Here is a 13,921-nt window from a genome sequence, read left to right as displayed (position 1 = left end):
TAAATTGGTTAAAGGCCTCGACTGCAGGCAGGTCAGTTAAGTATCCAGACTCTTCTATTGCAAAGTCATGCTGTTGTCATACATGCAGTATGCAGTGTAGTATTGTCCTGCTGAAATATGCAAGGCCTTCCCTGAAAAAGATGTCATCTGGAAGGGAGCATATGCTGCTCTAAAACAGAGGAGGGAAGAGAAAGAGAAGCACCAAGCCACTGATAGTGTAGCACAGATTTATTAAAAGGACATCCATACATGATAAAAATTCACTCACAAACATTCGAGGTGACAGGAGTGTATTAGCTAAAGGTGGGACCACCAGTCCAGTCCGCAATGATGCTGCCAGTGTCAAAGCGAGGAATCCGGCCAGATCACCAAGGAGCCCCAATGAGGAAAAAAAGCTGTAAAGACCTGCCCTAGCCTGGATTTCTGTCGCCAATGGGACGCATTTCAGAGGCCAAACCACACCTCCTTTCTCAACATATGCTGCTCTACAACCCAAATATTTATTTCAGCATTAGTGGTGCAGTTCCAGATGTGCAAGCTGCCCATTCCATATGCATTAATGCACCCCCATAACATCAGAGATGCAGGCTTTTTAACCACTTCCCGACCAGCGCACGACGATGTACGTCGACAGAATGGCACGGGCAGGCATATTGGCGTACAGGTACGTCCAATATTCGATGCCACCCTGCCATCGGGAGCGCGCCGCCGGCGGCGCGCTCCCGCGCTGGTCGGGACCCCCGTGAGTCCGGTCGCGGGCTTCCCCGCGATCGTCTCACGGAGCGGCCGAATGGAGGAAATGCTGTGTAAACAACATTTTTCCATTCTGCCTAGCAACTAGTGACGCTGATCTCTGCTCCATGTGATTGGAGCAGAGATCAGTGTACACTAAATGAAAGCCCAACCCCCCCAAAGTTAGTAACACACCCCTAGGAACACTTAACCCCTACACTGCCACCCACTGGTTAACCCTTTCACTGCCAGTGTCATTTACACAGGAATCACTGCATTTATATAGCAGTGATTACTGTATAAATGACAATGGTCCCAAAAATGTGTCAAAAATGTCCGATGGGTCCCCGACAATGTCGCAGTCACAATAAAAATCGCAGATCGCCGCCATTACTAGTAAAAAAAAAAATAATAAAAAATTATTAATAAAAATGCTATAAAACTATCCCTATTTTGTAAACGCTATAACTTTTGCGCAAACCAATCAATAATCGCTTATTGCGATTTTTTTTACCAAAAATAAGTAGAAGAATACGTATCGGCCTAAATTGAGGGAAAAAAATGTTTTTTTATATATTTTTGGGGGATATTTATTATAACAAAAAGTAAAAAATAATGCGTTTTTTTCAAAATTGTCGCTCTATTTTTGTTTATAGCGCAAAAAATAAAAACCGCAGGGGTGATCAAATACCACCAAAAGAAAGCTCTATTTGTGGGAAAAAAAAGACGTCAATTTTGTTTGGGAGCCACGTCGCACGACCGCGCAATTGTCAGTTAAAGCGACGCAGTGCCGAATCGCAAAAAGTGGTCTGGTCTTTGACCAGCAAATTGGTCCGGTCTGAAAGTGGTTAACTGAGCACTTATAACAAGACTGAAGGTCCCTCTCGTATTTTGTCTGGAGGACATGGTGCCTATGGTTGCCAAAAATAAGGTAAAATTTAAATTTCTCTGACCACAGCACAGTTCTCCACTCTGTAACAGACCATTTTAAATGAGTTTTGGCCCAGAGAAGTCTTTCTGGATCATGTTCAGATGTGGCTTTAGCGTATCATGATAGCACTGTCAACTGTGTTTACAGATAGTGGTTTCAAAAGCTCCTGAGTAGAGTTGGACGAATCGTTCGGGCCAAGCAAAATGGGGGGGGGGGGGGGATTCTAAGTGGACAGCAAAAAAATCATTGAAAACTTGAATAATTGTGACAACAATCTTGCCATAATATTTTTCTTGTGATTTGAGATGAAAAAAATCTCTGATCATGGTATAAAGAGTTTTTACTATAAGTCTTTCTATTATGGACATTTATATGCTGCAAGTTCATATGCTAGATATACCACCAGATGACCCTTTTAACCTTGTATTAGCTAGTCACAGTTTTTTTCTTTTTTGGAGAAACTAGCAACACCGTAGTTTTTATCCAAATCATTATATTTTGTTAATCATATCAAGTGTTTGCACAACATTTTTTTTATTATTTGTAACAAAATATGTAGAAAAATTGTAACAAAAATACATTTTAAAAAATCATAGGTTTACACAATTTGACACAGATTTATGTACAAAAGAAATCAAACTCCTCTAGTCAGTATTATCTTAATCTAATGTGGTTAATTGCTGGCAATTCTATTTTATAAACCTGTGGCATTGGTCTAAGATTCATTTTATTGTGCACTCATATTTTAAAACACTATGGGGGTTATTTACTAAAGGCAAATCCACGTTGCTCTACAAGTGCAAATTGCATTTGAAATTGCACTGAAAGTGCACTTGGAAGTGCAGTCGCTGTAGATCCGAGGGGGACATGCAAGGAAAATAAAAAACAGCATTTTAGCTTGCACATGATTGGATAATAAAATCAGCAGAGCTTCTTCTCATTTCAGATCTACCCCTCAGATTTACAGCGACTGCACTTCTAAGTGCACTTTCAGTGCAGTTTCAAGTGCACTCTGCACTTGTAGTTGGCACTTGTAGTGCAAAGTGGATTTGCCTTTTGTAAATTACCCCCTATATCTATTTCAGGTTATGAATATTGAAGGTAATTTCTGCTATAGGTATTTAATATGTTGCTTCTCCTTCCTAGGTGCATTCTGTTATTTACTTTCATTGTTTGGATTGCAATAAAAAGATGAATATTGTTCACACAAATTGGTCTGCTCAAAAGATCTGTATTTGTGCTCCAGGGCCTCCTCCCATTTAAAGACGACCTGAACTCAAACACTGAAAGGTTTGCTACCTGGTAATTTATACAAATGGTAATTGTGCCAAAGCAAGTAACAATCTCTCTATTTATTCTTCATGCATTATTTGCTTCCTATACCTCTTCCACCAGTAATTACATATCCAGTCATCAAGAGAGTCCTGCTTTCACCAAGATGGCTGTCTCCACACAGACACAAAATTCAGAACAAAGCATGGTAAGTCAATACTGGAAAAATGATCAGCTGCAAGGAGACCACAGGCACTACTGATGACTGGTCTTTTGCCTTTTGCTTGCTTGCTTTTTTGGCATAACTTCCAGAGTTCAGGACCTCTTTAAGTTCAGCAGAAATGCACAACTTAGGGATAAACTTTTTTTAAGGAAAAAACAAAACAAAAACAGAAGAACACAGTAACAAGCAAACGTGTAATTAAGCCATTGCAGTTACTGTATTTGTAGAGATGCAAAAAAAAGTACTTGAAGCCAAGACATTACAGCAGCAGATGTGGAGTTACCCATATCATACTGTCAGCAGTTAGCATCTACTAATGTAATACATGTTAGTCTTTGGGCAGATTGCTGCACTGAATCTTTCACAATAGTTATACAGCTTTATTTTTCATGTGTGGATGATCAGCCTCAACAATATGTTTGACATTGCCTTTCTTCATATTCCAAAAAGCTCACAAGCAGAAAAAAAAACCATTGCTTTAGTACAGTTCTGCAGGGTTTTTATTTTCCAATTTAGCTTTATTAATCTTTTCTTCTGAATATCGCCTTCTCCGATTTTCTTCAGTGCCTTCTCGTTGACAAAGTCCTTCATCGCTACTGGCTTGCAAGCTATCAAAAGTGCTATCCTTGGCATTATCTTTCTTCAGATTTTTCTGGGCCTTATGCTTCTGACGGCAAGGTCCCAAACATTTTTCAACACAGTTAAACCTTGTCTCTGTTGTGCAGGCATACATGCCAGCAGGCACTGCAAGAACCATGGCACACACAATGACAATTATGTGGATGAGTTTTTCTCTTTGTTCTAACTCACTGATGTCACTACCTGTCATAAAGACAATGCATTGTCCCTTCCGGGGAAGTTGGCTCTTTAGTGTAATACATACCTCATACTTTGTTGTTGGAAGCAAATCATTAACAGAATAAGTATATATTCCAGGGCCAATATTAATTACTTCCTTCTCCTTGTTGTCATATTTTCCAAAATAGATTGTATACCATGTTTCACTTGGATTTTCTGTTGCTGCAAACCATTCCAAGGAGATGCCGTAAACAGTCTGTTTGGAAATTCTCACATCTATGAATACATTTTCATCTGATGATGAGGATGGGCTTAGAGAATATGAAGTATATATGGAGGGATTCCCTGAGCTTGGAGACTCAACATATAAAGTAACCAATGAAGATGAGTTTCCTAAGAAGTTTGTTGCAATGCAGTTGTATTTTCCAGCATCTGCAAGATGTACCACTGGAATAAATAATTCAGATTTCACATTCTCTTCGTCAATCAAAACTGTAGATACTGTAGGATCAAAATAAAAAGAAATTAGACAAAATATCTGAACTCACTTGCACTAATGGATATTTTAGATGTTACTGCAATGTGAGGCTTGATTATTTACATTTTTACCATTCTTTGGTGCGTAAAAATCAATACCATATACCAGGGGTAGGCAACCTTAAAGAGGTGGAGATCTACCTGAACAACATGGGAGAAGTCAAAGATCACTGGGCACAGTGTCGCCTCCTCACCCCAATTATAAACCTTTATTTGCTTACTACCATGTCACAATCATGTACAGGGCAATCATGGGTTTAAATCAAGTGGTGAGGAGGCAACAGATCACCTCCTCACCACCTGTCAAAAACACTCACATCACTTTTTAGAGGAGCACTGCTGCACTTGTGAATGAGCCCTTTGTTGCACTCTTAGGTCTTGTTCACACATAAAAAAAAACAGTGGTTCAGTTGTGGTTACACTGCCCCAATCCCTACCCCCTTTAGCTGATGAGGCAGCAGCCACGTGTACACATGCTGTAGCAGGAATTAAGCCCCCTGTTGCTTTTGGTGCATGCTAACGCCTGCCAATCTTGACCCAAGTAAATGGGGTGACTCCGCATGGGACAGGAGCCAGCACTACAGAGGAGGAATCATCTTATGTGGCTCTTGTTCCCTACTACAGCTCAAAGTAGTCCCTCTGCATTTCATTCTGTTTGATACTCTGGGATGGTGGGCCAGCAAGTCCAGACTGCGATCTACCAGTCACCTGATCTACAGGTTGCTGACCCCTGACATATACCAACCACTATACAACAAACAATTAGTATAAAATGACATAGAAAATGTTGGTGAAAGCATAGGTCTTTGGGCATGCATTGACTTATATTGCATTAGCTATACTAACATCCATCCATATCATCAGTAATACCATACTCCACAAGAAAAATTTAAACCTGAGTATTTCTGGTGTTCCTAGGATACAAAGGAGAAAGATCAACATATGACAAAATGGAGGTACCATACCACCAGATGGCCTCTTTATTCATAACACACTGAAGAACCTAGCTGAAAGCCAAAGGCCCCTAACCAGCAAAGCTGCTGTGACACACACAAAACTGACCAACCTCTACACTTTAAAAATGAAATAGAGCTGGCGGGAGGGATTCCTATGAAATGCCTGGTTGACCCACCCAAAGAAACTGTGGATCCTTCTAACTCATTTTGACAGCCAACCCCGAATAAGGTAGTGGTTCAGCCACTCACATTACTCCACTCTACTGAGAAACACTTTTCTGACCAGTTACTTTCACTAGCCACAAAGTCTTCTATCTTTGTTTCCTCTATCCGTTTATAATTCAAACATGTAATGCTGGATTTTGGTATAAATATTTGCTACAAAATTATTAAAGAAGAAGTAGGGCCAAAGCTTTTTTTGTCCTACTTCTCCTATGGATCACAATTCGTTGCGCACTCCTGTGATCGTTTACAGCTGACAGCGGGCTAAAGTCTGCTGTCAGCTAACGTCACTCAGCCAGTCCAGGCACTAGATCAATCTCAACTTTACAGTCAGGATCCATCTAGAAGCTTAGGCTAGCAGTCGACTCAGCCTCTCAGTGAGCCATTGGGAGACTGAGCCAGCTGCTCCTGCCCTCTGAACAGCCCTCCAGTGAGTGCTGGAGGTGTAGAGCAGAGAGCCAGTGACTGACAGTTGCTTCTCTTTGCTCAGAGCAGAGAGGAGATCTCAGTGCAGAGATGACAGGGACAGATCCAGCATTGAGAAAATGCTGCATCCACCTAGGTGAGTATAATTTTTTTTCTGGAAACCACACTTCTTTTTTTAAAGGATGGAAATGCGGGAGAAAATGTCATCCCATAACAGGAAGTGCTTGAACAGGGATCATTCTGGCAAGATCACAGGTATTCTTTTAATAAAAGCTATAAATTTAAAATATTGAAAACACTTTTTTTAATTAGCAATATTTTTTTATTAGCAATATGTATAAAAAACAATGTAGAAAATAACTGCTGCTGTATATTTAAAAATTATTTTAAATCTTTAAACCTTTAAGGCCCTCTCATGTATTTGTACTGAACTATTAAACTTACCATTATGGGATTTAGTAGATTTTAATCCATAAATCCAGTGTATGGAAGGTGTAGGGCTTGCTGTTATCATACATACCAATGTCACATTCAGGCCCACCTGGATTGTAACATTAGACACAAGTGTGTTAGTTGTTGGCTTCATGCAATTGTTCAGTTCCAGCTCATGAAAGTACTTTCCAATGCGAAAATCTGGGCTTGCACATGTCAGATAGGAATTCATTAATATAATAGGTGGACTGACTGTCTTTACAAAATGGACAAAACCTTTGAGACGGCAGTCACATATCCAGGGGTTGTCATTTAATGCCATGACTGCATTGGATGCTGCTTCTGTTCTTCCATCTGATGCTTGTGCTCTTTGGTACAGGGGCCAGGTTGTAAATACGTCTTTAGAGATAATGGTAAGCTGATTGAAGGATAAATCTAAGTAGGTCAAGTTGGGAAGAAATTTCATTGCATGGTTTGGAAGAACATCCAATCTGTTGTGTTTTAGGTCCAATATTCTTATACCTGGGGTATCTTGAAACGCTGTCCATGGTACTGATCTGAGTTTATTTCCTTGTAATCTTAGTTCCTTTAGATGCTTCAGGTTCTCCAGGCTTTTCAGATGCATTAGTGTGATGTTGTTAAAATTAAGCCATAGGTATTCCAGAAAATTAACGCCACTAAATGAGCCCCGTGACAATTCAGTCAAGTGGCTTTTTTCTATTCTAACTTTTCGAATGTCTGCTGGAATATCATCTGGTATTCTCCTGAGTGATGAGGACATGCAAAGGAGACTCCTTAAAATAAAAAATAAAAAATTACATTATTTTTTATAAATGTTTACTGCAATTTAAAATAAAAAAAAATACTATATGGATCCCAGAGATCTGTTCAGGGTTGGGTAATAACCACAGCAAAAAAAACCTCGATGAAACTGCTCATTGTGGCAGGTTACAGGTGAGAGTGGAGACTAAAAACATCTTGATACCGCACTATATTGCCTTTTGCACAATGTCTCTATAAAACAATAGTTATAATAATATCATAGAAAATAATGCAAGCCAAACTTATATTCACTTGTGGGGATCTTCAATCTGTTTACTGTGTTTAGTTAAACCTAGATGTGGTATGATTTTGTGTCTGTGAGTGCTGGTGCTGGGTAAAAGCCTCTGCTGTAACCACAAACAAACAATACATGTCTATGACGTGTACTGTACATAAGCCTCATTCCCTTTCTGCGGTTTTCTGTTTTTTTGGAACAAAAACATTTAGTATCTTTTGGTCTCTTCTAAAGATTACTAGTCCAGTAGTTTATTGAAATATAACTAAAATGTTTTTTTCTTCTAGTTTTGGATAGAGTGGGGGAGGTTTAAAACCCTTGTCAGTTTTTATTGCTGTCTGAATCCTTAATGGGGAGATTCAACCTCACAATATTTCATGGGGACTTTTGTCAACAGGAAAGACTGTGAAGAGCAATCCAAAATACTATGGTTATCACTGGAATAAAAGTCGAGGGGACATGTTCCAATGTTGACACATGTTCGCGTGCCAACTGTCTTACAGGGACTTTTCCCTCACTTTGGAAAGATTTCCATTCACTCCCTGTTTCTCTGATGACAAGACATGCAGGGAATCTCCCTGGCACTTCTTCAACTCCCCCCACACTATCCAAACGAATAACAAAATGGACCAAAGTTACATTAGCCCTTGTGCACACGGTCGGACATTCCGATCGGACCGTGTTGTTGGATAATCCGACCGTGTGTGGGCTCCATCGAACTGTTTCCATCGGAATGTCCGACCAACAAAGTTTCAGAGCTGGGCTATAAAATTTTCCGACAACATGATCCGATCAGACTTTGTCCGATCGTTTGTAGAGAATTCCGATCGGACAAAGTGCCACGCATGCTCAGATCAAATTCCTAGACCAAAGCTATTGGCTACTAGTCTGAACGTAGTCCCATCGTAACGAAATAACGTCATCAAGTTCCGACCGTGTGTATGCAACACCAGTTTCGGACAAAATCCGTTCGACAAAATCTGACGGATTTGGTTGTCGGAATGTCCGACCGTGTGTACAAGGGCTAACAGTACAATCCTAACTTTGTTTCTGTGTGCATTTATCATTACAATTGTGAAGCTAGTAGATTTTATTTTTATTTTAAGTTGACAAATAGAAAATGTGTAAAAAAACTACTTCAAATTACCATAATTTGACTGAAAAGATGTTCAGAAACTGAAATGAGAAATATCCAGTAAAATTGAAATAACAAAAAACAACTTAGAGCAAAAGGATTTTTTATTTTGTTTTGGATAGAGTGGGAAGGAATTAGAACACCTATGGAGTTTTTATTGCTGTCTGTTCCCCTGTTAGGAAAATTCATCCTCTTTATTTGTCCTGTTTGCCATTATCACTGAAATTGAAAAAGATTCCCAAATTTGAGTTGTCACCAGAACAGTAAAATAGGGGAAACTCTTTAAAGGGAACGCTCATTCTGGTGACAGACCCCGTTGACAACTAGGAATATGGAAAGATTTCCTCTCACTTCTTGTTCTTGTCTTTGGGAAATCCGCCCAAAGAGATGCAAAAAACAAAGTAAAGGGTTATATCCATCCCTGACTCTATCCAAACGTAAATAAAAAGTTTTGTTTTTAGTTCTACTTTAAAGTTGAACTCCATGCACACCAATAAATAAACAGGTGAAATATATGGGGGCTCTCCTTGTTTTTTTTTTTTTATTATTTATTTATTTCCATGCATCCAGTCCTGATATTTACACCTGGTTGGAAAACAGACTTGATCTTTCTAAGCTTTATTGTTAGTTTAACTTACAGGTCTCCTCCCCACCCTCAGCCTGTAATAAGTCAGTGAAAGGAGAAGCAGTACACTGATGAGCTGATCTCTCTTGTTCTGGTTTATCCTCCTATCAGCATGCACTTGCACTGCAAAACACCTGATTAGATACTTGAGCTGTTTCTTTCACCCCTCACTGAGCTCTGCTGTAAAGGGATTGGAAAATGCTAATACCAAGTCGAATTCAGGTACTTATGATGCTTGGAATAAATGCCACTTTTGTACTTAATATGCAGCCTGCTGGCCACACAAGCTTTTCGATTGATTATATCTAATCTGCTTATAGTCCTAACTATTTATACTAGATGTACAAATTTCACAGGACAAGGTTAAAACACATGGTTTGACAGGCTGAAGCCCCTACCATGTATGTATTGCTTTTCTGTAGGTAATCTCTTTTTCACTTACTGATATCATGGCCCCAACTGTCTAGTACTAAACCAAAAGATAGTACCAATAGTTTACCAAATTGGACCACTTTCCCCTCTTAAATAAAACTCTAAAGGGCTATAGATTGTGGAAACCACAAACTCATGAGCTTGCCTCTTTCAAGCTTCTGAATCGGGAACAGTTTTAGAAAAAAACTCATTGCAATAAAGATGGCATGCTCTTCTTTAGTAGTGGATCATTAATACCACACAGTCTATCTGTTGGTCCCCAATTAAAGTATGCACCCTGGAAAATCCAACTGTTGGTCATTTATCTGACAAACATAACATTGTAGCAAAGTCAGTCATGTTTTTACATATTTTATTTGTATGCATTTCATATTTCACATACTTAATTTGAATAACACGACTGAATTGTAGTCATATTTTATTTTTTTACCAGATATTCATCAATAGATTATGATACGTTTTATAGCCTAGTTTTGCTAAACAGTTCTAGGACCACAGCATAGAAATTGTGAGCAATCAATTAAAGAGTTCATAATTACAATATGGAGGGTTAGTATTATGCCTTGTACACATGGTCAGAAATTCAGACGGAAAAGGTCCAATCGGATTATATTGTCGGAAAATCTGATCGTGTGTGGGCTCTATCGGACTTTTTCCATCAGAAATTCCGATGGAAAAAAATTGAGAGCAGGTTCTCAAATTTTCAGAAAAAAAAACAATCAGACTTTTTCCGATCATTTGTAGAGAATTCCAATCAGACAAAGTGCCACGCATGCTCAGATCAAATTACGAGACCAAAGCTATTGGCTACTAGCCTCAACGTAGTCCCGTCGTAATGAACGAACCTCATCACGTTCCGAACGATCGGATTTTCCGACAACTTTGTCCGACTGTGTGTATGCAACACCAGTTTAGGACAAAATCTGATGGATTTTGTGGTCGGAATGTCCGGCCGTGTGTATGGGGCATTAGAATTTAGGGGACAAGAAAGAGTTATGTAAGGGTTAGCATTACATAGAGGGTTGGTGTAAGGGAGAGTTCTAGGCATCTTATCCTGATTTTGTGCAATGACACTAACCTTAATATTTATTCCAGGTTAACAGTTTATGCACTGCTTTCTGTACTCTCATTGTCACTGGTAACATGAAATTATGATTTGCCATTGGTCTCTGAACCTTCCCTGCTATCAGAGACCAACAGTGCAAACGCTGTTCCCCGCATTGAGAAATTAGAGAGTCTTTTTAATAAAAAAAAAACTCCCAAAATACGCCAGATTAAAAATATCTTGTTAATGTAACAGCTGGTCACACAAGCCTTATAATTAATTTGCTGTAACCTAGAAAATGAAATGCATTCATTTACATACTCTAATCATAGCCTAGCTAGATGGACAGTAGTAGATGGAATTATGCATATTGGAGAAAAATGTAATGACTTTATTTTAATAATGTATTATTTTTACACACTGAAACTTTATAATTGTATTTCACATTGTATGACTTTCAGATAGCTGAACATATTCTAAAGGGCATAGAGACAAAGCAATAGTAATAGGCATACAGATTGCAGACAAACCTTTTAGTGATCTTGGTGATCACATGTTTAGGAACCACAATAAATGAGTCTGAGTCTTAAGTCTTTCAGAAACTGCAGTTGTAAGTTTCACACACTGCTTGTTCAAATGAATTAACATTTGCAAGATATGAGTAACTCTGCCTTTAAATGTTAACCTACAAATTGCAATCATTTTATTATTTTTTTAATATTGCACAAATAGACAATTTAAAGAGATAATTTATGAGTTACTGTAAGGAAAACATTTGGTGGTTTTAGCAACTTTAGGGGATTTTAACTTCAACAGTTAAGGAATGCATGGATATCTTGCAATAAAACACAAGGCTGAGTTACTGTATCTGAGACATGCTAGTCTATCAAAAAAGTACATCAAGAATACCCTGGATATTTATCTATATATAATTATTTTTTTCATTTGTAACAAAATAGATAGTTTGTTTGCATAAAAACCTGGAAGCTCATTGGTTTCTATACAGAAGTGAGCCTGATTTTGCAGCTTCCAGCTTTAGTAAATAAACCCCATTGTGTACTTAAAAGTGGGGTATGCATGTGTATGTGTATATATGTATGTATATATATATATATATATATATATATATATATATATATATATATATATATATATATATATATATATATATATATATATATACATACACAATATATAGGTGCTTTGCAGCCATGTCCTATATTATTTGTGTATTTGGCTTTCATTCACTTAATATTTCTGTGTCTAGAATAGCCTTTATACCATCTCCAAAAATATGTCAACATTTACTTTGCTCAATATCTATGTTACTTTATCAGCTAAATCTCCCATGCAGTGCATTTACAATAAGACATGCTAACTATTTCCAATATTAGGATCTAAATTAGGAGACAAATATTGTCAGTACATGATTATAATTTACCCCCAGGTTAATAAATCCACTTTAAATAGAACCACACTAGTAAGAACTGTTTGTATATAACTTACCGCCCAAATGTGTCATTTGAACAGGAGCATCCGATAATACAAGATGGAGACACTAAGCCAAACTTGAAGAAGTAGAACAGCAAGAGAAAAGCATACCAAGTTGCATCCATATTCTTTCTTAGGTAAATACTCTTCTTTTATTCTGAGAGACATGCAGCCAGGTTACAAATAGCAAATCCTATTAGCGGTAATCTTCTTTGAATCAGTGTTAGTGGATGTTGAAGACAGTAAGACAAATTGTTTAAAGTGGTCATGCAGTGTACTAGTCATGCATAAGTGGTCTACTAAAAGTAAAAAAAGTTTTCTGTTTGCTTTTTGATCCATTGTTTGGTTTATGAACTTTAACAAATGTCTTTTGATTTGTGTTGTGCAGGAATATTTTTGTGGGCACTCACAACACCTAGAATGTCCTTTTCCACTCTATGTAAACCAACCCAGATGGTGTATCATTTTAAAATGATCTGTTTATCCTCCAACCCTTTGTTTCTTTTGCATTATTCCAAATTTGAAAGATGCAGGTATAGCCAATCGAGCAGTGTTAGGCCAGCCATCGATGAGTCGAAAACCGAACATTCTGTCGGTCGAAAAAGACACATACGGCTGTGCCATAATTTGTTTGTTTGTTTTTCAAAAACAATCCAGCATGTTGGATCAGGCACTTTTGATTGCAGCATGAAAATCGCCTGTCACAGCTGGCACACTAATGATGCGAAAAACAAATGCCCTGATGATCGACAAGAATTTTCATTCAGTTTGCTTGATTATGTTAAAACAAATATAACTCTATCACACCCTGCCTTAAAGTGATCGTAAATTCAGCAGGTTTTGTGTCTCAATGCATTGTATGCATTCTGTGTGCAGCAGCCCCCCTCAGCACCAGCCCAATACTTACTTGATCCCATCTGGGCCCAGCAATGTTGCAGAAGAGTCTCCACTGCCTTTGACTCTACCTTCTCATTGATTGAGGCAGCAGAGCAGCACCATTGGCTTCTGCTGCTGTCAATCAAAATCAGTGAGCCAATCAAAGAGAGAGAGAGACCGGACCCAACCGCAGCTGCATGTCTGAATGGGCACATAGAGCGGGGGCTCAGCTTGGTTGCCCCCATAGCAAGCCATAGTAAATATATTATTTGTTATAATTTGTTATTTTTAACCACTTGCCGACCAACCACGTCATTATAATGCGGGAGGTCGGCTCATTCCCGCGAATCACCATAGCTGTACATCGGCTCTTTTAAGAGCTACAGCAGGCGTGAACTGCATGGCAGGGAGCCAACGTGTGTGGTCGGCTGCCGCAATGTCTGTCGACCACCCGTCATCGCTCCACAGAGAGCCAGAAGAGGGATCTGTCAAAGTAAACAAACAGATCCCCGTTCTGACAGGGGAGTAGAGATAGAGAGTGATCGTCTGTTCCTAGTGATCAGGAACAGCGATCTCTCTCCTCCTCCAGTCATTCCCCTCCCCTCACAGTTAGAAACACCTCCCAGGGAACACATTTAACCCCTTGATCACAACTAGTGTTAACCCCTTCCCTGCCCGTGTCATTTATACAGTAATCAGTGCATTTTTATAGAACTTATCGCTGCATAAAT

The 13,921-nt window shown here is 38.7% G+C and overlaps 1 protein-coding gene across 1 annotated transcript; it reads right to left on the bottom strand.

Moving 5' to 3' along the window:
• Nucleotides 1-210: 210 nt before the first annotated feature.
• On the bottom strand, nt 211-12,445 carry LRIT2 (leucine rich repeat, Ig-like and transmembrane domains 2). Its single transcript, XM_077454891.1, has 3 exons — nt 12,330-12,445; nt 6,542-7,323; nt 211-4,457 (listed from the first exon to the last, which is right to left on the bottom strand). Exons 1-3 carry the CDS (start codon nt 12,437-12,439, stop codon nt 3,637-3,639), a joined length of 1,713 nt encoding a protein of 570 aa, XP_077311017.1. The 5' UTR covers nt 12,440-12,445; the 3' UTR covers nt 211-3,636.
• Nucleotides 12,446-13,921: the final 1,476 nt, after the last annotated feature.

This window comes from Lithobates pipiens, unplaced genomic scaffold (genome assembly GCF_037356315.1).
Source record: "Lithobates pipiens isolate NorthernLeopardFrog02 unplaced genomic scaffold, aLitPip1_a1.2 Scaffold_25, whole genome shotgun sequence".
NCBI lineage: Eukaryota > Metazoa > Chordata > Amphibia > Anura > Ranidae > Lithobates > Lithobates pipiens.
This window is presented reverse-complemented; position numbering and strand designations above follow the sequence as displayed.